General features: G+C 39.9%; 1 protein-coding gene across 1 annotated transcript in view; it reads right to left on the bottom strand.

The window, feature by feature from the left end:
- Window positions 1-27,490, bottom strand: part of SMOX (spermine oxidase) — a 30,480-nt gene extending 2,990 nt beyond the window's left edge. Inside the window, exons 1-6 of the mRNA XM_063457610.1 lie at window positions 27,310-27,490; window positions 14,131-14,365; window positions 13,599-13,825; window positions 13,080-13,253; window positions 10,135-10,831; window positions 4,984-5,144 (exon numbers count right to left, since the gene is read on the bottom strand). Of these exons, the coding sequence (XP_063313680.1) occupies window positions 4,984-5,144; window positions 10,135-10,831; window positions 13,080-13,253; window positions 13,599-13,825; window positions 14,131-14,338 (1,467 nt within the window). The 5' untranslated portion in view covers window positions 14,339-14,365; window positions 27,310-27,490. The remainder of the gene's footprint in view (window positions 1-4,983; window positions 5,145-10,134; window positions 10,832-13,079; window positions 13,254-13,598; window positions 13,826-14,130; window positions 14,366-27,309) is intronic.
- Between the last annotated feature and the right edge of the window lie 304 nt (window positions 27,491-27,794).

Raw genomic sequence — 27,794 nt, 5'->3', positions numbered from 1 at the left:
GTTTCGTCTTTTGACCAAACACCCTGTCTTAAGTGATATCCTAGGTGAGCTCCCCAACCTGTGTTTGAGGCGTCTGTCGAAATTACTACCCAAGATTTTAGACGAAAGGACCAGCCTTTTGTAAGGAATTTTTCCTCCAGCCACCAAGAGTTTCTCTTTTGTATGATCTGATATACACATGATTGCATCTAAGTCTTCCTTTTTTGACCACTGCGCAAGGATTTCCCATTGTAAGGGCCTTGATTCCGCTCTGGCCCATTTCTTTATAGCAAACCTGAGGTATCTTCTTGAGTTCACATCCATAGGAACATGCAGATAAAATCTGCATTTGGCCATAAAATCTCCTTTTCGAAGGATATGTGTGAGACTCTATTGTCTCCATTCTGAAATGTTGATAAGGAATGAGTTTGTTTAGGGATTTGAAATCTAAGATTGGGCGAAAAGACAAGTCTGGTTTTGGAACGAGGAACAAATGGGAGTATACCCCTTGATAAACTTGGGAATTTGGAACCTTTTCTATAACACCCTTTCTTAAAAGGGAAACAGTGGCGGAAAAAAGGGCTTGGTTTTTTGACCGGTAGGAGGAGACAAGGAAAGTTGACCTTGGAGCATCCAAGAAATCTATTCGGTAACCTTTTTTGGACTAGATTCAAAACCCATGGATTTTTAGTCGTCTCTCTCCATTTGTGAACAAAATTCTGCAACCTTCCGCCCACTCTGATGGCGTCAGAAATGTTTGTTTCTGTCAGTTTTATCTTTTTGTGTGTCAAACTTCGGAATTTTCCTTTGTTAACGAAAACCCCTGGGTTTGTCTTAAAAACCCCTCCGATGCCTAAATTGGAAATTTCTGTACCTAGGCTTCCAGGAATACTTTCTGTCTTGAGGCAAGGCCTTTTTAGTGTCCGACATCTGTCGGACTAACTCTTCTAGGGGAGAACCAAACAACTTTTTCTTCTCCAAGGGAATTTCACATAATGCAGATTTTGAAGCAGTGTCTGCTGCCCAGGCCTTAAGCCACAGTGCCCTTCGGGTTACTGACGACAAACCCATGACACGAGCTGATAGTTTAATCCCCTTCGTAACAATATCCATAAGGTACTCAATGGACAACCTCAAATTTTGGAATAGGAGGGACTGGCCTTTGTCCTGGGTATCACCCAGACATTCTTCCAAGGTATTTAACCAAAGATTCTGAGGTCTCGCCACTGAAGCCCCGGCTAATGCAGATTTAGCCTGAAAACCTGCTGCCTGATAGGCCCTTCTGCTGGAAGTTTCAGCTCTCTTATCCATAGGGTCTTTCAGACCCGAAATGTCCCCAATAGGCAAGGTAGTTTTTTTAGACAATTGAGCAACTTGTACATCAACTACCGTAAATCTTCCAATTTATCTTCCTCCTGTATTTTAACAATACTTTTAAAATGACTGGAGATAAAGGCCCTTTTTTCTGGGTTCTTCCATTCCCTGGAAATTAAATCCAGCATATTTTGTTGGATTGGAAGAGCTTTACTCCTGGTTGTATCTACCGTCTCATCAGAAAGGACCATAGACACCTCTTTAATACATTTCCTCAGCTCGTCACGAGGAAACCCCACCTCGTAATCAGAAGAGTCGCTAGAGGAATCTGAATCCGAAAAGGAACATTCCCCTTAAGAGAGTTCTGAGCCCAATGGTGTCCTCTTCCTTTTAGCTCTCTGCTTAGTAACTTTAACAGGAGAAGTGTGAGCTGTTTCTTTAAAAGACTTAAAAGGTCTGGGCTAGATTATCCTGAAACCAAGACAAAAAATACTTAATTTCTTGTTGCTTGGATTTTTCTAGCAATAATGAGGAGCAAATATTACAGATTTTCCTCTTAAACCCATCTGGCAAAGGAGTGGAGTATTCACTACAACAGAGATGCTTAGACTTGGAACTAGCTTTTTTTTGAAGCAGGAGTAGGAACCTTGTCTTTATCCATATTGTCAGTAGAAACAGGGCTATACATATCTGTAATACACAAAATGTAAACAAAATTTGTATTCGAAAACTAATTTAAATACCTAGAGAGTTTTAAAGAATAGAAACCAGCAGGATCCTACCTCTAAAACCTCTGACACGTGTGGGGGGGGGGGGGGGGGCTGGTGACACAGGAGATCTTCACTGCCTAGCATCCACGCTGACAGAAAGATCTGCACAGCATATATAGGCAGATCGTTTCAAATCTGGCACCATTTCCGGGGAGTTAAGCCCGCGCATGCGCGATAGTGCGGTCGGAACTCCCGTGGAACGCAAAACCACCCGGGCGTGCATTCCACCGCTGTGCGCATGCTCCAACGGACAGGGATTCGCTGCACTAATGGACCGCCTCCTTGCGTAGCCTGTGACCTCACGCGGCATAAAAGCAGGCTTTCATACCTGCCTCCGTAACTGCAGTATGTCCCATGGCCACTCAGCGCTCCACCCGGGAGGCTATCAGGCCGAATCCCCCTGGCAGCAACCCATGTGCCTCACCAATCTCTCCAACTTCCAGATGCCGTCTGTTCCTGTTGGAACAAGAAAGAGAACTGAGGTCCTAAGGCTGCAGGGTCTCTTATACCTGGTAAGGGGAGGAACTTTTTATGTTAATTGATTATTTCTTTCAGATGCTTGCCCTAAGGGAAGAGTACATCCCTATTGTACTGCCACCATATGCCAGGAAAATTACGATTTCAGTCAATCCAATGCTTTCCTATAGTATCATCAATTCTGATGTCAGCCAAGGAGGCGGATCGGGTCAAAGTCAGCACCTGCGCACCCCCGCAATGCTGGAAATAAGGTAGGTTTTCTAGTTATTTAGGGGGGTAATGGGAGCTAGCATGTTTTTTTTTTTTGTTTGTTTTAACACTATAGCATCAAGAATACACATTTGTGTTCCTAACCCTATAGTATTCATTTAACTTCTGAGGCTGACTGGCTGTAGACATTTGTTGCACCTGCAAGTTGGTCGGCCCTCAGACATCTGTGAATGAAATGGATCAGGTGGGTCTTTTGCATTTGCAAAGACACACCTGATGAAAAACATAATGAGGGTCTCCACTTTCTGACAGAAGTCGTGATAAATCATCAATCTCTAGCTTTCTCCATAACAAGTAACTTTAAAAATTATAGACTAATTCGTACAAATATCATTTTTTTAAAAAGTTCTTGGAGTCTTTCATTTACATTGCTTTAGGATTTATAGCAGTGAATGCAAATCCTGAGATGCAACTACATTTCTCCTAAAGAAAAACGATATCTCTTCTTTAAAGGGATTTAATGTTCATGCAGGTGTGAGGTCATACTTGCAGAGGCTTGCTAAAATCACATAAAATGAAAAAGGATCAGTTTTATAGACTAAAAAAATAAAAAAAAAAGTGGCAAATTCATAAGTAGAGATGCAAAATTTCTTGAAACTTTGAAGCAATGGAAAACAATTTTTTTTTTTCTCATTTTCCAGAACATTTTGTTGAAAAAAAAAGCAGTAAAAGTAATCTTACAAATTGGGAGTCATTTAGTTACATTGAGAAAGTGATCAGCTAAATTTGCTTTTTAAAATTATTTGTTACAAACTGAACTACAAGGACTAGCAATGCTAAAAACACATGAACTATAAGGAACTTCTTTTACTAGTCCACAAGAAAAAGGCAACACCCCAAAAGGAAAAATAAACTGTTAACATAACAAAACTATTAACTAGGGATGCACTGAAATGAAAATTCTGGGCCGAAACTGAAAATTCAGGATGCCCTTGGCCGAAAACGACTTTTTCCCCCCAAATTATTTTTAAAAGGTTTTTCCTATAATTTTATTAATATTAGACTTTAATGAATTTAGTTAATCTAATATGAAAAACTTCCCTTCTCCCTTCTTTTAGTGGTCCCCCTGCTTAATATAACTCTCCCCTCCCTCTTTTTTTAGTGTTCATTTCCCCCCTCCTCCCCAGTCCCATGGTGTCCCCCATCCCAATAGTGTTCTTTCCCCCCTACCCTGTCCCACAGTGTTCTACCTGCCGCCCCCCCCCCCTCCCAAGTGCAGTATGCTTGACTTTTCATGTTATCATTACCATATTTCATTGGGATATATAATCATATGAATTGTTAAAGCAAACATGTCTGTTAAACTATGCACTAAAAAGCCGAAATTTTGGTGCATCCCTAATATTAACATTATTTTGTCTCCTTTAATCTTCCTGCTCATGGAAATAGCAAAATTAAAAGCAAGAATATTATTATTCAGTTAAAATATTGTTACACTCAGAATTCAGAGGAATTTCAACTCTTACCTTTCAAGCAAGGCCTAATTTATTGCATAGGAACAACTTAACAATATCAACAAGATAGAGCCCACCAGCAAAATAAACTGAATCAGATTTCCTGCATTTCCCCTAGAGATAGAAGTGTATATTGCTTTTATTTGGGACTTCAGTATTTGAATTGTATTCCAGGATTTCTTGGTCTTCATAGTATAAGCATTGCAATGATTTGAGACTTTACATATGGTCTCGTAGGCCTTTCATAAAAGTCTTCATGTTATATAGTTTTTCAAAAAATAATTTCAAAACGTTTAAATAAATCAATGCTATGCCATTTATTGTGAAATAATATATTCCATTATTTTCACATTTTCCCAGAAAAAAAAAAAAAAATAAATAAATAAATGTATGTTTGTCAGATTGGTAGTGCCAATGCAGTGACCAAGTTTCCCTTAACCATAAACATATTTGGTGCAAAGAAAGTAAAACCTATTCTCACACGTCCCAAGCTGCATGGGCTGGACCTTGAGAATGCAAAGTTTGACAAAATGCTCCACAGACAGTTTGCTAGAGGTTGAATGGTAGAAAGATGGGTGTAGTGAATTTGGTACAAATATGTGACATATTCCACACCACCTGCTCAGGTATTTGTCCTCATGGGAGCCGGGGGTGTGCATTTGACCCTCACTATTCAAGAAGTTTAGTTTTTTTTCTCCCAGGAACCAATATATACTTACAACAGTTTTTGAGCTCTCGGTATAAGGCAATGGTTTTCCCAGCTTCTCAACATCTTCTCCACTGGAACCTACTTGTGTATAGGAATATGATCCTAGGAAAAGTGGGTTACTACCCCATGAAGACCTCAGGATGCGCCGAGGCTTTGGAATGTTCGGATTCCCTAAACGAAATAAGGACAGGTTTTTAAAAAAAAAAAAAAAAAGCATATTTTTACATACAAACCCAACAGGCTAGAAAGAGGCATCAATGGACCTACATAACTCAGATAGCCACTAGAGATCCTTCATAGTACAGTCTGACAATCATTACAGGACCCATGTTTGGCGTCTTCATGCTGTACATCTCTGTGAGGAGATGTTAATTTGCGTAAAGGAGGAGGTGGAGGGGAGACATTATGTCCCTACCCCTAGTGATATATAGCCCCCACCCACTACCAAAGGTTGGTAGCTGGGAGGGAGGGGGAGTTAGATTTTCCATGCTGTATTGTAATAATAGCCCCCACTAGCTGCCTATGGTTGGGGCTGAGGAATTAGTTATGGATACACGATGAATAAACAAATTAATAACAATAAAGCATGGGACACCTAATTTCCTCTCCCCAGCTGCAACCACAGGCAGCGGGTGGGAACTGTTATTAACAGCCCCCACCTGCTGCCTAAGGTTGGACTTGAGGTGGGGAGAGGGAAATTAGGTTTCCCATGCTTAATAATAATAATAATAATAATAATAATAATAAAAATAAATCACCACCCATTACCCATGGTTGGACGCAAGCTAATTTTTCATTAGCTTATTCATCATTAAAATAAAGTGAATGTGAAGTCTTACGCTACTAGTCTAGGCTACGGTGTGCTGGCTGTATGTAAAATGAGTGTGTGGTGTGTGCTGGCTGTATGTAATATATGAGTGTGTCCTGACTATTTTTAAAGTAATGTGACTCAGATTTTTATTCTCTACAATTTGAGTGTTTTATGCATATATTAATGATTTTTATAATGTATACACATATGAATATTACACATTGTACATGTGTACAAACAAACACTCTCAAAAATAAGAGTATAAATGATTTAATCAAACCTTGTCCTCACTAACCAACACACACTGCAACACACAATCATTCTGACATACAGAACCAAAAACACACTATCTTTCTAAAAAAAATTATGAAATATCCTATCACTGATACCCTGCCAAAAAAAGGGGTATTATGCCTAGCAGACCAGAACAGTCCAGTAAAATGCTTAGAGAGGGGAAGAAGTGACAACGGAGCATGAAAACCAGCGAGGGAAGCTTTGCCCTAGCATTGGATTCCAGGTAAGTACTTCATATTTTACAGGGTTTTAAGGGTTGGGCTGTGGGAAAATAAAAAAAATAAAAATTTAAATGAAAGAAGGAGGGAGGAAGGGGAGAACAAAATTTCCCCTTGTAGGCAAACTGCCTGTAAGGGAGAAGCTCCTTACAACTTCCAGCAACGCGCAGACAACCAACGTAAATTTTGCACAGAATTGATATTGGGCAGCCTGTAATAGATTCTCTTTAAATGAAGATTTAAAAAAAAAAAAAAAAAAAAAATGAAACCTAGTAATTTTACAAAATAATAAAAATATTGAGACAGGTAACAGACTATTTTGCTTGCAGTTTGATTCTTTAACCCACACTTATCGGTCTTGTCTATAATAATTACATCTACTTTTAGCAAAGTCAATATTTTGGATTTTATGTATATTATTATGGTTATTCTTAAAGACTTCATTAACATAAAAGTTATGTTAATAACCTCCATTCCGACCTTCAACTAAATACAAGTGCACAGATGGCTCATGTAAACATTATAAGCAGACATATTGTATTTCATGAGGAAACCAGTTCACGGAGGTCAAGAAAAAAAAAAAAAAAAAAATCTCCCTTTCCTTCCACGGATAATCTAAATGAGGGAACCACATGGTTCTGGTCTGGCAATTCTTTATTTTAGTAGTTAGGCAGTAGTTTAAATTATTTAAGACATTTTCATATCTCTACATTACTGAAATGATGCTTGCTTTTTTTGCATCTTTGTAACTTTTTTCAAAAGTTGCTGCCCAAGTCAGAACATGTGATGCTGGCCCTAGGTCTTTCAGAGTGTGGTTCCCTTTCTTCCAGTCATTCTTGGTTCCTTGTTCGTGGCGTTTAAACTTAGCAAAAAGTTAAAGATTACTAATTTCCTTATAAAGAAGTGAAATTTGGAAGCAAGCAGAATGTTAAATGAATCTAGCGCTTGAGCCCTCGACCATTTTGACTGGCGTCAGCAATCAAACTACACGGCAAGTGATGGCATTTAAACTCCAGGCATGAGTTGACCTGCCCTGTTTTTTTAAACATGCATTGTATAGAAAAGGGAAAACAAAAAAAACAAAAAAATATGAGCGTGCAGAACATCTCCATTATACCACTCATGTTTTATGATGTAGATGTGGCCATAGCTCTGGCCCCTTCAAAGATAACTGTGCAAGAGCTTGTCTGGGCACATGTTATAAAAGTAAGGAAAGGGATAACCATTTTTTTTTTCCATGGTACATCCGAGCCCCTGTGGCAATCGTAAGATCACAAGTATGTCTATTTAGATTTAAGAAGAAATATCTGCTCACCAAGTGGTATTTACCTCCTGATTCTCTCTCTGTTTTTGCGTAAATGATTGTTAAACTCTGCACTACCAAAATAAATAAATAAAAAAAAAAATTATATATATATATATATATATATATATATATATATACACACACATATACATATACATATATATATATATACATACACCGTATATACTCGAGTATAAGCCGACCCGAATATAAGCCGAGGCCCCTAATTTTATCCCAAAAAACTGGGAAAACTTATTGACTCGAGTATAAGACTAGGGTGGGAAATGCAGCAGCTACTGGTAAATTTCTAAATAAAATTAGATCCTAAAAAAAATATATTAATTGAATATTTATTTACAGTGTGTGTATAATGAATGCAGTGTGTGCGTATGTGTGTGCGTATGAGTGCAGCGTGTGCGTATGAGTGCAGCGTGTGTGTGCATGAATGCAGTGTGTGTGTGTGTATGAATGCAGTGTGTGAATGCAGTGTGTGCAGGGCCGGTGCAAGGATATTTGCCGCCGTAGGCAAAAAATTTTTTGCCGCCCCCTCCCCCCCCCATATGTCCTGACTTCCCCTCCTCCTCCCTCAGTGGTCCTTACCTCCCCACCCCCGTGTTCCTTCACCCCCCCCCAGTGGTCCTGACTCACCCCTCCCCTAGTGGTCCTTACTTCCCCCTCCCCTCCCATAGTGGTCCTTATCCCCCTTCTCCCTCCCATAGTGTTCCTTATCCCCCCCATCCCTCCCTCTCATAGTGGTCCTTATCCCCCTTCTCCCTCCCATAGTGGTCCTTATCCCCCTCCCTCCAATAGTGGTCCTTATACCCCCCTCCCTCCAATAGTGGTCCTTATCCCCTCCCCATCCCTCCCATAGTGGTCCTTATCCCCTCCCCATCCCTCCCATAGTGGTCCTTATACCCCCCTCCCTCCAATAGTGGTCCTTATCCCCCCCCCTCCCTCCCATAGTGGTCCTTATCCCCCCCCCCTCCCTCCCATAGTGGTCCTTATCCCCCCCCCTCCCTCCCATAGTGGTCCTTATCCCCCCCCCCTCCCTCCCATAGTGGTCCTTATCCCCCCCCCCTCCCTCCCATAGTGGTCCTTATCCCCCCCCCCTCCCTCCCATAGTGGTCCTTATCCCCCCCCCCCTCCCTCCCATAGTGGTCCTTATCCCCCCCCCCCCTCCCTCCCATAGTGGTCCTTATCCCCCCCCTCCCTCCCATAGTGGTCCTTATCCCCCCCTCCCTCCCATAGTGGTCCTTATCCCCCCCCCTCCCTCCCATAGTGGTCCTTATTCCCCCCCCTCCCTCCCATAGTGGTCCTTATCCCCCCCCTCCCTCCCATAGTGGTCCTTATACCCCCCTCCCTCTAATAGTGGTCCTCACCCCCCCCTCCCTCCCATAGTGGTCCTTATACCCCCCTCCCTCCCATAGTGGTTCCTTATCCCCCCCCCTCCCTCCCATAGTGGTCCTTATACCCCCCTCCCTCCCATAGTGGTCCTTATCCCCCCTCCCATAGTGGTCCTTATCCCCCCCCCTCCCTCCCATAGTGGTCCTTATACCCCCCTCCCTCCCATAGTGGTCCTTAACCCACCCCATCCCTCCCATAGTGGTCCTTATACCCCCCCTCCCATAGTGGTCCTTATACCCCTTTTTTTGTTAATTTTTTTTTTTATTATTTATTATTTTTTTATTATTATTATTTCTTATTTTATTTATTTTATTTTTTTTTCGTCCCCCCTCCCTGCTTGATATATGGCAGGGAGGGGGGCTCTCCTTCCCTGGTGGTCCAGTGGCAGTTCAGTGGGGGGGAGAGGGGGGCTGGCAGAGCTGTAACTTACCTTTCCTGCAGCTCCTGTCAGCTCTCTCCTCCTCTGCGCCGTCCGGTCAGCTCTTCTGTCAGCTTACACTGTAAGTCTCGCGAGAGCCGCGGCTCTCGCGAGACTTACACTGGGAGCTGACAGAGGGAGCTGCACAGACCGCGCGGAGGAGGAGGGAGCTGACAGGAGCTGCAGGAAAGGTAAGTTACAGCTCTGCCAGCCCCCCTCTCCCCCGGTCTGTATTATGGCAATGAAAATTGCCATAATACAGACCTTGACTCGAGTATAAGCCGAGTTGGGGTTTTTCAGCCCAAAAAATGGGCTGAAAAACTCTGCTTATACGGTATATATATATATATATATATATATATATATATATATATATATATATATATATATATATATATATATATATATATATATATATATATTTTTTTTTTTATTTTTTATTTTTTTATTTTTTTTAAACACAATGTATCTGGATTATTCCAGAATAAACTACAATTTAACATGTATAATTTAGAATACACATTATTGTACTGGATACAGAAACAACATAAAACACACCTGCACTATGTTAACTGAAGGCAATAACACAGATTGTTACAGTGGCTACCTAACGGATAGAATGCACAAAAGCAAAATGTATGCCAACATATACACTAAAGTTACATTATAAAGTACCTGTACAGTGTGCCAAGTGAATAGAAGTAACCAACCTATAAATTTGCGTAGCAGCTCTGTGCAGGTTTCTGCAACCGTCTCGTCATCACATTTCTCCATAATCAAGGCTTCCTCTCCACATATCCATCCACTAAGCACGTAGCCATATCGCTCAGGTGGGTACAGGACATCAAAACTGCAGATCTTCCTGAACCACATGCCCTCTGGGTAGGTAAGACTTTCACTTTCAGCTTCATCTTCCCAGACAAACTGGATACTGTTACACTCTGGACTCCAGAAAGGCTCTTCAAATTCCAAGAAGATCTTGTCTGTGGTGCTAATACCCAGTTTTTCGATGGCTAGGACTTTGTCTTCTGGGAGGCTGGGGTGAAAAAATGTCTCGTGGCATTTTTTTAAGACGCCTAATGAGGTGGTTACAATGACATGGTCAGCAGGTATGAACTCGTAGTCTTCACACTCCACAAAGACAGGATAACCTTTATCTTCTCCCTGGTCGTTATTGTGGTCAGCCACACCTTCAATCTGCTTCTGTATGGACCTATTCCAGTGAATGCATTTCACAGGTTTGCACAGCTGGATGACCGACTTCGGGATGGAGCAAGAAAGGAGTTCCACAATCTTAATGAAGCCATATGGAATTACGTGATGCGCACCTGGGATTTCGGTCCATTCACCAAACTCGCTGAGCGACACATCGTCCATACTATGTGAACTACTCTCGCAGCTTTCAACCTGTAGTAAAATAAAATAAAATATCCTCATAGCATCCTGCCACAACCAAAATGAGCCATGCTGGTGGAAACCAACTTAAAATGAAACTGTCAGCAAACATGTAATTCCTTTATTATTTTTGTAAAAGCTTTATTTTTCATAAAATACATGAAGAAAAGTAGGGATTTAATTTTAATAGTGTATAGAATTCAAGTTGACAAAAGTGGACAAAGGGTGGAATTTAAAGGGACGGGACCAATACAACTGCATTTGATAGATTTTGGCCTCATTAGTTTGCGGTATTTTTAAATACCCAATTCTTTATAGTTTTTGCACAAAATAAATAATTATTTTGCAGAATGCTGCACCATAAGCCTGGCTCCTTAGTCACACCCCCTCACTTGAGAAAAAGACTTCCTTATCAAATGTATGCACACAGCCTCAGCCCAACACGGAGGGAGACGTTTTTATTTACAACCTGGCTGCAGACAGGCTAAATATAGGTGTCCTCTCCTACAGGTTGTTTTGAAGTTCATATTCATGTGAATTTTTTTTTATTTATTTTTTTTTAAACAAAGTGCTATTGTGTCTACTTAAAGGGACACTATAGTCACCAAAGCAGCTATAGCTTAATGTAGTGGTTCTGGGGTCTATTGCCTATTCCTACAGGCTTTAAAAGAAAAGGCAGTGTTAACATTACTCCCTAGGAACATCTCCAGTGGCAGACACGAGGACGGCTACTTGGGTGCTTCTTCTCCACCCAGAATGTTCCCCTTAGAGATAAATTGATTCAATGCGGAGATTTAGATTTGAGCAGTATGGCATTTCGCAGGCATGTACAATAGCCTCCCAATGCTTTCCTATGGAAAGGCATTGAATTTGTCGAGATCAAATTTCATGATCTCAGCTAAGGAGGAGGAATGTGGGCGATGCCAGCCGTGACAAGAGGGTGAGTTTAAATGTCTTACTTCTCCGACGGGAGGGCAGCAACCTCAACTATGTTTTCAAAACTATAGTGTCAGCTTACCCAAGATCCATCACCGTAGTCCAAGATAGGGAACACCTTGCGGGCAACGAGTCCTCCAGGCACTGGGCATACCTGACGCAACGCCTTCGACGAGTACAAGCCATCACGGGGATGTCTTTTCGATCACTCCCTTTGTACCAGGGCAAGAATGAGACTCTCTGACCTAAATATCGCTGACCATATCTAAGTCACCAAATGTTTCAGGTCTACCTTATACTTTTATGCGGATGTTATTTCTGTACAGATAATTGTATTTATATGTTATTTTACACAAAGTGCCTTATGGTGGATGACCGTGCTGCTATAGAAGATAAACCCATCCCTTATAAGCATATAATCCCCTCCCTCCTTTCCCCATAGGTTAGATGCTTGCACACCACCCAGGAGATACACTAATGCCATCGATACATAGTCTTACCGACTAAATGTTTAACCGCTTGACAAGACCGATACTTCGACTACCTATCCTCCTTCTGCTGGGCATCACTAGTCTCCCAATAGTTATCTTTCAGTAAAAATTAGGTGATCACACTAGACACCAATGTTTGCAAAAAAAAATGTATATGCTTGTCAAATGTTATACAATTAACCTACTGCTTTGTCATGGAATCAACTGTCAAAATAAAGAATAAAAAAAAAAAAAAAAAAAAAAATAGAATACATTTTAAAAAAGTTTGTATTCCTGACACTATAGGGTTCCTTTATATACAAATTGAGCATCACAACATATGCAGATTTTTTTTCCGTTTGATATTCACCTTATGTAGTTGACAATTTTAGGAAGTAGAATGGATTATAAATTATTTTTAGAAATATCTACCAAATAAATCACAACTACAGCAAGATATCACACATTTTAAGCTACTACTCTGTAAGTGCAATTAGAATCCACGGGACAAAATGGGATCAAAATGTAGTTCTAATAAAGGTTTGGATCATGATAACAAAACACATATACCAGGTAATGAACCAACATTGAGTATGCACATCAAAATGGCTACTGTGTGTCTAATGTTTAAAAAAAAAGAAATTAGAATGAACATAATGTACCAGTGAGTCAGAGGAATAAATAAATGCAAATGTTTTAGTGTATAACCTCAAGGCTCACTGAGTGTACTCTTAAGAATACTAATGATTGTTTCCATTTATTTATCTCGCAATTCATATAAAACAAAATTGAACATGAACAGATTTCTAATAGAGGCAATCTTTCCTGTCTGGGGATGGGTGTCATCCTCTCACCTTTAGGTATTGCTGAATCATGGCCAGCTTCAGCCTTTTTGTGGTCTCTGAATCATCGGAATCATCTTTGATCCGCTTCCGTACCACGTCACGTGTAAAAACTCCAACGCTGTTCTGGCTCTCCGCATTGACTGGCTTTCCATTTTGAAAGAACTCCTGAGTCAGGTTATAGACCTGGGATAAAAAAAAAAAAACCCCAAAAAAAACGTATTACATTAAAGAGAAAAACCAAGAGGAAATGTATAAAATGAACATAATACTTAAGCACTTTTCCTGGTTTCATATAAAATATAAACCTATGCAGATTTTAGTTCACCTTTTACGCCTGAAACAATAGTATTGCCGTCAAATTGTTAAAAAGTATTTTCATTAGCAAAGATATGTTACACATAAACAAAGGAGGGGCTATAGGGTTACAGCACTCCTCTGAACATGCATACATTAGAAGGGTGCTTCTTTTTGTGAATTCATACAAGATCCAGCGCACTCACTCAACAGATTTTTGAAATCTAGACTCACCTCGTTATATAAATCACTGAATTCTTCAACCAGGTCTTTTGGGATCCTCCGGCCACTGTTGGTGAGGTAGTGAGCCACTCCATTCTTGGAGTATAGACTAATGCGACCAACGCTCCGCTCTCCATCAGTTGTTTCTTCAAGCAAGCCATTGTCTTCTGCTAGATGGTAGATGGGGTTGCCATTTGATCCATGGATCCAAGTAGCGCCCAGTTCAAAAGTAGCGTGATCTACAAGCAAGCATAAATAAAATAATCTACACACAGTTATGTTTCTGTTAGAGTCACATTACTATTCTGGCAGCTATCTAGAAATAAAATAGGTCACTGGAATTATATTATTATTTGTACAGAACCAGTATATTTGGCAGCATGGAATGATAGATTAACCAAATGCACAAAGTAAGCTGATCACTTAAAAATAAAAAAAAATAAAAAAAAGAACATAAATAAGGAGAGCCTTAGATCATACAGAGAAATGTCATTAAGGCGGATGTTTAATGGTAATGAATAATTTAACAAGAGCTTCCTCTCACCAAGTTTTATACTTTGCACTCTGCCTCCAATATGGTCAGATGCCTCAAGGATAGTAACATTCGTGAATCCCTTCTCAAGGAGGGTTTTTGCTGCAGACAGGCCAGCGAGCCCGGCACCAATAATCACTATTCGAGGTTGTCGGTTTCTCGGTAGACCACTACTAAGAGGATCATCAGTGCTGTCTGAAGATATTTCACAACTTTGCATGCCGTCCAAACTCTCTTTTTAGTTGACCTGGTTAAAACAAATAAAAAAAACACATTTAAATGGATGTCAATACAACATATTAGGTTGAGCATTATAGAGCCAGTGCACGGACTACATTTTAAGAAAACAGACACACAGCTATAATGTATGGCTGGTCAGACAAGTCTCAAAGTTTTCCCGTGCTTCTATAAGCATTTTGAATCGACCTTTTAGCTATCCATTGCGCTCGTACCGTAATGGGTTTTATTTTAATATTGCACAGTGCAGTGAAAAATGTTGTCTCTATTTAAATATAATTATCTATGCATACCCATGTACATAAATATATATTTTATACAACAGATATCACAATAAGAAAAAAAACAAAAAAAAACAAATAAACTAAACTAGAAAGACAAAGGCCTATGTTCTGGGACTCGTGGCCAGATGGTAGATCCCATAACTTCACACACCATAACCATTTCAGCCAGTTTTAATAGCCGACATGCTTGAGAAGACCAGAAGCAGCATGGGTGCCCAGCCGTACTACGATAAGTATCAAACCACGCTAAAACGGTTTTACAGGTTACAGAGAGGTAATGCCATGGCAACCACTACACAGCGCAGTAGTACAACTTTCTTGGACCTACTTTGCATTAGTGTAAAAGTCACATTATCAAATAAGCTGGAGATGTCCCAAATAGCCTGACCAAAAGCCCAAAATGGATCCAAATGGCTTGTCCAAAAAAAAGAAAAAAGAAAATAGTAGGATGGCACCTACCGCCTCTGCGCGCCATACAATTAAAAGTGAATTGTTAGAAATTCACAAGCAATTTGCAAATCGTAAAACTCGCTTTGAAAATCGGAAGCAAAGTGGACATGGAGAATTATTTTAAATTTTACGATTTTGGCCTGTAACGTGTAGATCTGAACGAAATCTCTAGCATTTGCATAAATATAGCAAGTTCCCCTTTTTCAAGGTGCGTTACATTTTGACAGCATTTGCCAAAGTTGGCTCAAGGGTGCCAAATATAAACCCAGTATCATATAAACCCATTAAGGGCTCTTGCTCAAACTTAATTTTTGTTGGAGTTTGTTGTGCTTTAGAATTCCTGGCACTACAGACAATGTTAAGGAAGCGGATAACGACTGTTTTTTGCCTGCTTTTTGGCATCCTGAAAAACAAGACTGGCATTTGGAAGGGAAGCCAAAAATCTAACAAGAAAAAAGAAACAGCTTTTTAGCAATTTAATCAACGTGTTTAGTCTGAACATTTTGTGCTCTAAGCAGATTTAGCCCAAGAAGTGGGAGAAATAAAATGGTCCTCCACAAACCTGGGTTTCTAAGATATACAGCAATTACTGTGACAAGGCCAATATAATAGCTTTATGGTTACCCTGATTTAATGACTCTTGGACCCCTCTAAGCTATCCTGAAGAAAAAGGAAAAAAAACAAATATAAAAAAAACAGCAAACAAAAAACCCCACTTCGCTTTGTAAAAAAGGTTGTTTTTTTTTCTCCCCCCTGGATACAGAGTTGAGAATCTTTAGACAGAGACATGCCAAGACTAGTAGAAGATTCTGCAGGCTTCATGCCAAAATCTAGCAAGGAAAAAAATCTAACAGGCAGTGATTAAGGTTTAATAGGACACCAGAACCACTACAGCTTAGTGCAGTTACTCTGGTGTTTATAGCATGTCTCTGTCTCTTCACAGAAAAGGGAGCATTGACATTGCTGACTTGTTACACCTCTAGTAGTAGTCACGCAAGCGGCCACTAGAGGTGCTTCCTACTCCAGCACTGCACTGTGTGCAGTGCCTACATTCAGCATCTCCATGCTCTGCATGGAGGTGCATTGATTCACTGCATCGCTGTGACGAAATGCTGATTGGCAACAGCCTCCCATTGCTTTACTAAAATGCGAGACCGGCACAGCGTGGAAAAGTCACCTTTCCCATGCGATTGGAGGGAAATGCCATAATGTCCTGAATTCATGTTTTTATTCCATACACTATATTAAAACACAACAGGGTCAAAATAAAAGCACAAGTACGTGCTTTGGCAGTAAGCTGGATGAGAACGTGGAACATCTGCTTTATATCAAGGAAAGGAATAAACTAAAGAAAAAAAAAAATATATATATATATATATATATATTTTTTTTAAAAAAAAAAAAAATCCGCAGGACTTTGTTATTATATTAAAATCCATGTGTAGATTCAAAGTATTTAACCAGGAAAGGTACATTCAGATTACTCTGGCTTTAAAGTGCATCCTGGGGATGTGACCTTAGCCCAAGATCCAGGGGTTGTTACTATGTTTAAATCAAAACAAGGGCCAAAAAATAAATAAAACTATTGTAACCCAACCAGAATCAGGGTGTACACAGCAGAGATAGCATGTGATGTCCTCTGGACTACCACTCTCATGACCCTCAGCAGGATATAACTGGTTAAGCATCATGGGGGTCTTCGGCCATAACCGAGAAGTCATCTTGATTAAAGGTAAATGTAACGTGTTCTGAACGAAACTAAAACAAAATATTTTAAAAAGTCAGGGAGACAGCTACTAGAGGTGGATTAAACCCTTTAGCCCCCGGTGCTAAACAAAACCTGCAATGTTTAACATTTCAGGGCTAAAACCAAGATCCAAAAAAATCCAAATAAAAAAATAAAAATAAAAAAAAAATAAAAAAAATCGGAAACACACTTTCATATTATCATTGTCTAGTATTACTGCGCTCCACAGTAATTCAAGTCATTAAGAAGCAAGATTCACCAGGAAATGCAACGTAGCATTACTAACCACTCCACATCAACTTGTCTGCAGTGACGTACTCTGGCATTCCACTTAAATAAACACTTCCTAGAAAACTGACTCACTAGTCATTATGTCAGAGGTGAGAACACTACATGTACACCCGACAGAAGAAACCGATTTTCTATGCAGGGCCAGCGCGTATAACAACTTAATAATAATGATGGCAATAAAAAAAAAAAAAAAAATTCAAATAAATTTATTTATATATATATATATATATATATATATATATATATATATATATATATATATATACACACACACACATATTATATATATATACACACACACACACACACACACACACACACAATACATAATACATTTTGTAGCTTTTTAAATGTTTTAAGACTCGTAAATGGATTGCTGAAATCATTACTTCTGAATCGTGTTTAATTCTTACAAATGCTGGTTGTTGGGGGAAAAAAATAAATGTATAGACTTGTTTTAAAGAGACGGATTATGATTCACTGAATGCTAAACATGTATCCGACAAACACAAAAAGAATTTAAAAAAAATTAAAAAAAAATACAAATAAATATCCTCATATGGTGTAAAAAGCCATGTTAAAAACAGATCAAGTGCATTGTGATTCATACAGCCTATTTTTCCTGACACTTTTCTTTTGCTTTCTTATTCCCTGACCCCATATACCATAAAATTGGGGAAGAAAATTTAAAAAGAAAATTAAAAATGTAAATAAATAAAAAAAAAAAAAAAAAAAAAAAAAAACACAGAGAATGTTCTATGATTCCCTTTAACTAGGGAAGCAGTAGGAATGATTACAAACCTTGGGTTGCAGAGTGTGGCAAATAAAACCAGAGTCTCTGGCCCTTTCCATTTATTTCATTTGGAAGATAGTTTGGGACATCAACTGTGAGCAATTCTGATCAATTAACAGATGGACCCTTTCTGGTCCAATATAAAATCAATTGCTGGTGGTTTTTCTAAATTCTAAAGATAAATTTAGTGAATGACTACAATTTCTTTTAGTGTCAAAAGTACCTAGAATTATTTTCACAGATTCTCTACTACAATGTGTGTACATAGTGAATGGATAAAATGGTTTGTTTGTCTTTCAACATATGTTAAAAAAAAGAAAAAGGTATGTTTTGCAAGTTACTCGCCACTAGAGGCGCTTCCTGACCTTCCTCAGAGTTTGACTCTGTGAAACTACGCTGGACATCCACACACTTTGCATGAGGACGTCCAGCATCTATTAAAGCCTCATAAGAAAGCAGTGAGTCAGTGAATTAGGTCCCCCATTGGCCAACATCAGATGAGGAATGCAACCCAGAAAAGGTTAGCTAACCCATTACAAGAGAAGGGCCAGAGGGATCCTTTAGTGTCAGGAATACATCTCCACATTTCTCAAACTAACAGTTTTCCTTTAACTCTTCTTAGAAACACTTGATAAGAACAAGGACGGGAAATGGTACAGATAGGGCGTGAGGCTGTGTGATTAGAACACTTGAGAAGAACAAGGGAGGGAAGTGGTAGAGATGGGCGTGAGCCAGTGTGATTAGCACAAGGGCCAGTAACAAAGACACACGTTCCAGAAACAGTATCCAGAATGAATTTACTGGTAAACCACATCCTCTATTACACATTTTATAATATTATTTAATGCAGTTATGCAGATTTCACAGATTGCTAGTAGTGTGTTTGCTTAAGGAGACTAAAAAGTAAAAACAAAATGAGATAATAAAAATAGACCTTATATGATTCATATATGATCATGATACTTCATGATGATCATAGTTTCTTTCAGCTGTAATTGACATAGTGGCTTTCTACAGTAGAACAACGGACAGGTTTTATATTCTAAAACCAAAAGGAAAAATAAATAAATTGTTACTTGTGCAAGTTCCTAAATCCTTATTCACATTTAAATACCCCCAGCTATTTAAAAGGTACATAGGGATTTGAGACAGTGTGCAGGTAACTTGGGTGCACCAAGGCAACGGTGGCCATATGCAAGCCTGAAAATAGCTTAGGACGGCATTATAAAACCAAAGGGTGACGGCCCCTGCCTTAAAGGAACACTCCAAAACCACTTTATGTGTTTGGATTGTTTGTTTAACGCGGTTTTACTAATCTAAAACCAAATTCAGTCCTTTGTGAATAACCATATGAGACTAAACCATGAATTGTGTAGAACAGACCGGACACCTGAAGATATTAGGTTAAAATACACATAATTTCCACTTTAGCAAAAAAACAACACAATTAAATACACTACACTTGACTAAACACTTATCCATCCCCAAAACATTACATTGTCTACATACCATGATACGCAACCTCAAACATGACTAATTAATTACACAGTTCACTGAATGGTATTTCCTGTGAATAGGGAAGGAGAGGATGTCTTAAGGGTAAAGTGTGACTTCTTACAATTAATGAGGTAAGCATTATATTTGGTGCTTGAGGGCTTACCAGTCTCAATATACTGTAAAACTGGCTGATTGGCTGAGATCGTCAGCTCTGATTACCTCAGCCAATAAGGAGGGGGTGGATCCAAACACTGACCTGGCCAATCAGCCTCACCTCATAGAGATGCATTGAATCAATGCATCTCTACAGGGAAAGTTCAGCATCTTCATGCACAATTTGCAGCACTGATGCAGGAAGCACCTCTAATGAGAGCCACTGGAGTTATCCCTAGGGAGCAATTTAAATACAATATTTTCTGTGAAAAGGTAGTGTTTAAATTAAAATGACTGCAGGAACGGACTATACAAACCAGAACAACTATATTAAGCTGCAGCTGTTCTGGTGTCTCTTTGAATAGAAACAGAAAATCACATGAAAAATAGGTTAATTCAAGCAATGGGTATTTACAGTGTTCAAGGCTATAATTTCCACAGAAATTAGTTCTTAACCCCTTAAGGACACATGACATGTCAGGATTCCCTTTTATTCCAGAAGTTTGGTCCTTAAGGGGTTAAAGGACCACTATAGGCACCCAAACCACTTCAGCTTAATGGGTCTGGGTGCCAGGTCCAGCTAGGTTTAACCCTTTTTGCTGTGAACAGAGCAGTTTCACAGAAACTGCTATGTTTACTTTAGGGTTAATCCAGCCTCTAGTGGCGGTCTCATTGACAGCCGCTAGAGGCGCTTCTCACTGTGATTTTCACAGTGAGAAGACGCCAGCGTCCATAGGAAAGCATTGAGAATGCTTTCCTATGGACTGGCTGAATGCGCGCGCAGCTCTTGCCGCGCATGCGCATTCAGCCAGGGACGTCAGAAGAGGGAGGAGAGTCCCCAGCGCCGAGGGAGCCCAGTGCTGGAAAAGATTTAAGGGATTAACCCCTTCCTCTCCCTTCAGCGCCACGGGAGTGGGACCCTGAGGGTGGGGGCACGAGTATGTTTTCCTGGCCCTATAGTGGTCCTTTAAGTTAGGACCTGGCAGTACTTGGGCACTTTGACGCAGCAGTAGGACAATGTCGTTTTACCAAATAATAATTTTCACTTGAGTTAGAAGTTTTAGCGCTTGAAATTTTATTCGTCTCACTTTGCGTACGTTCTAAAAATAATATCTACAGTAAGGGTAAAATCAATTTTTTTTTATTTAATTAGCATGGAGGAAAAAAAAAAAAAAAAAAAACACTAAGACTACAACAACAAAGAAGACCTTGAAAAAAGTGGAAAAGAGTGAAAAGGAGATAAGGATGCAGCACTTGGCAAAATGTTCCAGGATTGTAATAAGATTGAAATCATTGGTCTGGGCAGCTTTCCAATTTAAAATAAACGACACCAGCACGGACAATTAAACCGCAATTTCAAAGAACTATATGTAAATTTCCATCTTTCTGCACTGTTAGGCCTTTGCTTTTTTTACTACATAGAAAAAAAAAAAGGGTATTGTCCGTAGCATTGGTAGGCCGGGGGCCGGGGGGAAGGGAGACTACTGGGTAACAGAATATAGGATTTACAAACGTGGCCACAAATTCTGCAGCATACAATTGGGGTATATAGAAAACGCAATACATCCTTGCTGCAAATTCAAAATAGTGCAAATACAGCACTTTTATACAAAGCATCTAAAAGCACGATTTGGGAGTTTTACAATCTAAACGTTCCGTTAGGGCCCTCTTCGCCTACTGTTCCCGTATGTCAGACATGGTCTGTCTGGTCTACCTATTGTGCAGCGCAGCAGAATATGTTGGCACTATATAAAAAAATTACAGTTATTGTAGGGAGAGGAGAGTTAACAAGGGTACTTGTAACTGATGGCTGAAGAGTTACATAGAAACATAGAATGAGACGGCAGATAAGAACCATTCGGCCCATCTAGTCTGCCCAGTTTTCTAAATACTTTCATTAGTCCCTGGCCTTATCTTATAGTTAGGATAGCCTTATGCCTATCCCATGCATGCTTAAACTCCTTTACTGTGTTAACCTCTTCCACTTCAGCTGGAAGGCTATTCCATGCATCCACTACCCTCTCAGTAAAGTAATACTTCCTGGTATTATTTTTAAACATTTGTCCCTCTAATTTAACACTACGTCCTCTTGTTGTGGTAGTTTTTCTTCTTTTAAATATAGTCTCCTCCTTTACTGTGTTGATTCCCTTTATGTATGTAAATGTTTCTATCATATCCCCCCTGTCTCGTCTTTCCTCCAAGCTATACATGTTAAGATCCTTTAAAGGACCACTATAGTGCCAGGAAAACACTCGTTTTCCTGGCACTATAGTGCCCTGAGGGTGCCCCCACCCTCAGGGTCCCCCTCCCGCCTGGCTCTGGAAAGGGGAAAAGGGGTAAAACTTACCTTTTTCCAGCGCTGGGCGGGGAGCTCTCTGCCTCCGATCCTCCTCCGTTCCACCCCGTCGGCTGAATGCGCACGCGCGGCAAGAGCTGCGCGCGCATTGAGCCGGTCTCATAGGAAAGCATTATCAATGCTTTCCTATGGACGCCTGCGTGCGCTCACTGTGATTTTCACAGTGAGAATCACGCAAGCGCCTCTAGCGGCTGTCAATGAGACAGCCGCTAGAGGCTTTGGGGGAAGGATTAACCCATTTATAAACATAGCAGTTTCCCTGAAACTGCTATGTTTATATAAAAAAAAAATGGGTTAACCCTAGCTGGACCTGGCACCCAGACCACTTCATTAAGCTGGTCCTTTCCTGGTAAGTTTTATCCTGCAATCCATTAACCAGTTTAGTAGCCCTTCTTTGAACTCTCTCTAAGGTATCAATATCCTTCTGAAGATACAGTCTCCAGTACTGCGTACAATACTCCAAGTGAGGTCTCACCAGTGTTCTGTACAATGGCATGAGCACTTCCCTCTTTCTACTGCTAATACCTCTCCCTATACAACCAAGCATTCTGCTAGCATTTCCTGCTGCTCTATTACATTGTCTGCCTACCTTTAAGTCATCAGAAACAATCACCCCTAAATTCCTTTCCTCAGATGTTGCGGTTAGGACACTATCAAATATTCTGTACTCTGCCCTTGGGTTTTTACGTCCAAGATGCATTATCTTGCACTTATCCACATTAAATGTCAGTTGCCACAACTCTGACCATTTGTCTAGGTTACCTAAATCATTTGCCATTTGGCTTATCCCTCCTGGAACATCAACCCTGTTACATATCTTAGTATCATCCGCAAAAAGACACACCTTACCATCAAGACCTTCTGCAATATCACTAATACAAATATTAAAGAGAATGGGTCCAAGTACAGATCCCTGAGGTACCCCACTGGTGACAAGCCCAAGCTTTGAATATACTCCATTGACTACAACCCTCTGTTGCCTGTCACTCAGCCACTGCCTCACCCATTTGTTTGTTATAGAAAGAATAGTAAAGGGTGGATTAATATCGTAACACATTTAACATGTTTTTAACAGGGAGGGGGGGAGTTACTTTGACAAAAAAAAAGACTTACAAAATAAATACATTTGAAATTAATTAAAGTAAATACAAACATGGTATTCATCAATCATTTTACTAGTAATTAAAAACATTGTTTGGTTGGAGCAAAATCCAATTAAATTACAAGTGTTTGTTGTGGGAAGCAAATACGGTACTCGTTTTCGATTACCCTTCTTTACATACAAATGTGTATTCCCTACTGCTAACAGGCTGAAACAGTCCAGCTATGGCTGTAGCCTAATTGGAGAAAAGTGTTGAGGCCTAAATGTTGCCATGTGGGTTAATCATGTGAATCAGACTGCAGTTTATTCACTAAACTATGCCATACTGTGTGTGTACTTTAATCACTTCCTCTAAACTTTTCTCCTATTAAATGAATAAATCAATGCTACACAGTAACCACACCTGTGGATACATGCAAGAGGACTAAATCAAACACGGATGTTAAAAAAATGTGATGACGTTGCTCAAGTTAATTATTTTTTTTCCCCCCTTCCCTATTTCTCTAGAAAGGCAAGCGATACTTGCACGGGTTAGCCAAGGACACGCTGTCACATTACACATATTACTGTACGTAAGCACCAAGTTTTTCTGTATGTCTAGCACTGACTCAGCACCCACAACGTGGATCACTGCTCTGAAACGACACAGATCAGGAACAAAGGACAGTCTTAAAGAGGAACTGCCGCCTCTGATCATTTCACAACCCTATAGCCAAGTTTAAAAGTTAACTATGAGTTGTTGGGGGTTTTTTTTTTTTTTTTTTTTTTTAAGTAATACATTATGCGAATGCCTACCAAGGCACAGTCTGGCATATGAAAATATGCCACGTGACAACGGAGTTTTAATAAAAAAATAAAAAGGGTTTAATTGCCAAAATATGATGGGATTTTAGGTGAATAGCATTAGCAGGAAGGAAACACTATAGTGGGCTATGTGCTACACACTAGCAAATTAAAATTGGAATAGTAAATTCAAGTTAAAACAGCCAAGTTGTGGCTATAGTGGAGTTGGATCATTTTTCCAGATCAGATTTTTTAGGCTCACAGTATGCCATTTGGATTTCAATGTGCTCAATCTGGAGGATGGTGAATGACTCGAATCAGTTGAGATATCAGCTTTTTACACATTTACAGCTAATCTCCAGGATCTGATCGTTCAGCTAGCCAATGGACACGCTCGCTTAAGCATTCTGGGTTTTCCCCCCACGTCTACATGATGTCACATTCATGCACGCTATCTTGCGCACATTAAAGTGAATTACAGTTGCCCACACATTGTTCAGTATAGCCAACTTAAAAAAAATAAAAAAAATAAGAGAATGAATGAGGTCTTTGAGTGGAAATGAACGGAAAACACCATGAGCGTTTTCATTCATTTGCACAGACAAATCTCATTCATTATTATTAAGTGTGTATAAGGGAGTAAATCGCCTTTACTACAACAAGCGGACGCCACAAAGGAGAGGCAAAGAGACCTAGAGGTATGGTGCAAAAAACATGCATCTGGTATGGTCACATTCTAAACCAGGAATAGTGGACCACCAACAAATGCAACGCAATTCGTAACGTTTAGGCCAAATGCTTCTCTGTCTTTAGCAACATTTTGCCAAATACCAACAACGGAGTCTCTATCCTGTGTCCCATATATATTTTCTGATTGCACTGCAATTTCTTTACAATTTTTCCCATAAAGATTCTGTCTTTATAAAACAAACTCAAAAGTGACAGCGGCATTTTAAGCAAGTTTGTCACTCTGCTTCTAGTCGGTCGCCTTTGAGAGGATCTACTTTTATAAAATAATTCAATCTGGGAAGGAGAAGAAACAAATGGTAACTTCCCTGGCAGTACTTGCTTTATCAGCACACAAGCTGGAATTTTGCCAACTAGAAAGCTCAATATTTATGTATATTAACGCAAAGTGATTTAACCAGTTCAGTGTGACTTGAATTTAAATAAAATATTGAATATTATTTTATTTTTTTAAAACAAAAGGTTTGAGCATACAGCAATAGCTTTGGTGTGTTAGCATCAGAATGAAGGTTTTGCCCCATAAACGCTGCATCATACACATTTAGAAATCACTGCAAGTATAGATTTTATGAACTAAGGGTAGCATTAGTATATTAGTAGAACCTGTGAGATACAATGCAAACCCTTTCAAGAAAAGCATGCGCTTTGGTTTTAACGGACAAAAAAAAAAAAAAAAATTGTAGGAGCTGCTAGAATAATCTGTTATTTACAATGACCGAGTTTGTAAGTATGTGTACATATACATTATATATATATAATTGAATGCAATGCTATATATCAGATTAGCTCTTTTGTGCTTAAGGAGACGGCAGGGGATTTTGATTAGTCTCAAAGGCTTACAATTATATTACAATGCTGAGTTTACCTGCAACAAAATATCTCAATTTAGCAAAAATCTGTATTTCTAAAATGATGAAACAGGCCTTACAATTTTTTTTTTTTTTTTTTTTTTAGAATAAATAAATAAATATGTGTAGGTCCCTGACCGGCTTTAATGTTACAAAGATTGCCAATTTCAATACGAGAATGCTAAATAATGGACATGTCAGGATGAGCAGATGATCGTCACATTGCAGCAGGTACACACATTAAGAGGCATGTGGTGCACAGCTCACATGTTAACAGCAGTCACACATTCAGGGATAGAACATGGGTGACCTAGTACGGGTCATACAATCAACCACTGAGTGTTGGCTCACGGGGACAGTTTGAAATCTTGACCATTGCCAGTAAAGGTTAATACAATATATATTGCAAGGAATTGCCGGTGTATTAACACATCACATGTAACAGGTAGCATGTAAACAGGCACAAATAAACAAACACATAGATCATTGAGGTTATTACAACTTAACCCTTTGGGCCTTTGTGGCGTGAACAAAGCATCCCACATTAGCAAGTGTAGGGTTACGGATTTAGACAAAATTAGGTCAAAGGGAGTCAAAGCCTTCAGCACAGATCTCCTGAGGCAGCCCTCAGCCATAACATTTATTACATAGGTACACGAAAGGACATTACCTCAATAGCCCTTTTACTAGTTATAGTGACCAGGCAATGGTTTAACTGTTTAAAGGGCACTCTATGCAACAAGTTCACTTCACCTTACTTAATGGAATGATTTTGGGGTATAGATGCTATATATCAGATAGTCTCTACGGGCTACTGACACTAATAGGTTAAATTATTGAATCTACCTGACTTACAGTGTCCTCATGTGGAGTATGTACAGGTTGCGTAAATCCAAAGATTCACATAGAGAACTGGATTGGTGGATCTCAGCGATTGTCGCACATGTGTTGTGCACCCATTAAGTGTAAACACACTAATAAATAAATATATATATATATATATATATATATATATATATATATATATATACACATATACATACACACACATACATACATACACACATACATACACACAAATAATCTGACTGGACAAAAGTCATTATGATTGAAGACTTTACAAATGCCTGATTGGGCTGCTGTGAGGATTCTGTCCCAGGTCTGGATTATAAACAAAAGGAATATACACACGTATATATTTTAACTATTTAGGAGGGCTAGGCAGATGCCTTTATGTCTGTAATTCTGTCATGCGATTGGTCCTTAATGGATATATAAATACAGTGTCTGCAGTATGCAGGGCACGCCTGGATCACACTACTGCCCTCCCCTACCTGACAGGCTCATGTTGCTGTTTACCACAAGGAGCACAGCCAGTGATAACTACCTCATAGGGCTACCTTCCAGCAGGTAGGTACAGGAAGGCCCTCCATCAGCACCACACAATGCATGGCTTCTATACATCATCAATGGCGACTCCATGCTGTACACACACACACACACACATTTAAAAAAATAAAAGCATCTGCTTTAATCATTGGACAATCCTGCATTAAGGCTGTGAGACCTGCAAGCAGTTTAACTACTACTCCCAGAAGCTCAAGTCTGCAAAGGATTGGCTAAGGGTGATTGGAGTGAGCAGGAAATCTGCAGGTTGCACATCTTTAAATCCACACGGTGTGAAACATTAATATAACAAAAGGATGAGTGATTCAGCAATCCAGGTTTGGGATTTGGAGGCTGGCATGTATGCAGGGGCACAGAGGGAAGTGATCAATCCCTGGGCACTGCTAGTATAGGCTCTGGGCACCAGATCTGCGCAGGCAATGCACAGGATACCAAGTGGAAGCCAGGGCTGCGTGTAGAACGCCAAGGGTTAACAAGAGATACATTGTATCAGTACCTTCCTCCGAGCTCCTGGTATATACACTGCTCAGCAGGCTGTGTGTCCCTCTCCAGCAGGCTGTGTGTCTGTCTGTCCCTCTCCAGCAGGCTGTGTGTCTCTGTCAGTGTGTGTAAGCTCTCCCAGTGTGCAGTGCACCGATCAGCCGTCACTGGCAATGAGAAAGTGAGGGGCCAGGGACTGTATGTTTATCAGCCTGCAGGATCCTCCCCCTGCCTGCTCAGTAAGGGCCTCCCTTGGACCTGCCTCCTTCGTTCGTATTGTGTCTGCAGTATCCTATTACATTACCTCCCTTATTGTGTAACCTCAGTGCTCTTACAGCAGTGCCTCCCCTTCCCCTACTCTTACTGCCTCCCCTACTCTTATTGCTTCCACCTCCCCTTCTCTTAATTTCTCCGCTGCTGTCAGTGTTCCCCCCCCAACTCCTCCATGCACAAGACTTTTTTTAACATGTTGCATGGAGGACCCCATCCATATCCCACCTT

Source organism: Pelobates fuscus, chromosome 6 (genome assembly GCF_036172605.1).
Source record: "Pelobates fuscus isolate aPelFus1 chromosome 6, aPelFus1.pri, whole genome shotgun sequence".
NCBI lineage: Eukaryota > Metazoa > Chordata > Amphibia > Anura > Pelobatidae > Pelobates > Pelobates fuscus.
This window is presented reverse-complemented; position numbering and strand designations above follow the sequence as displayed.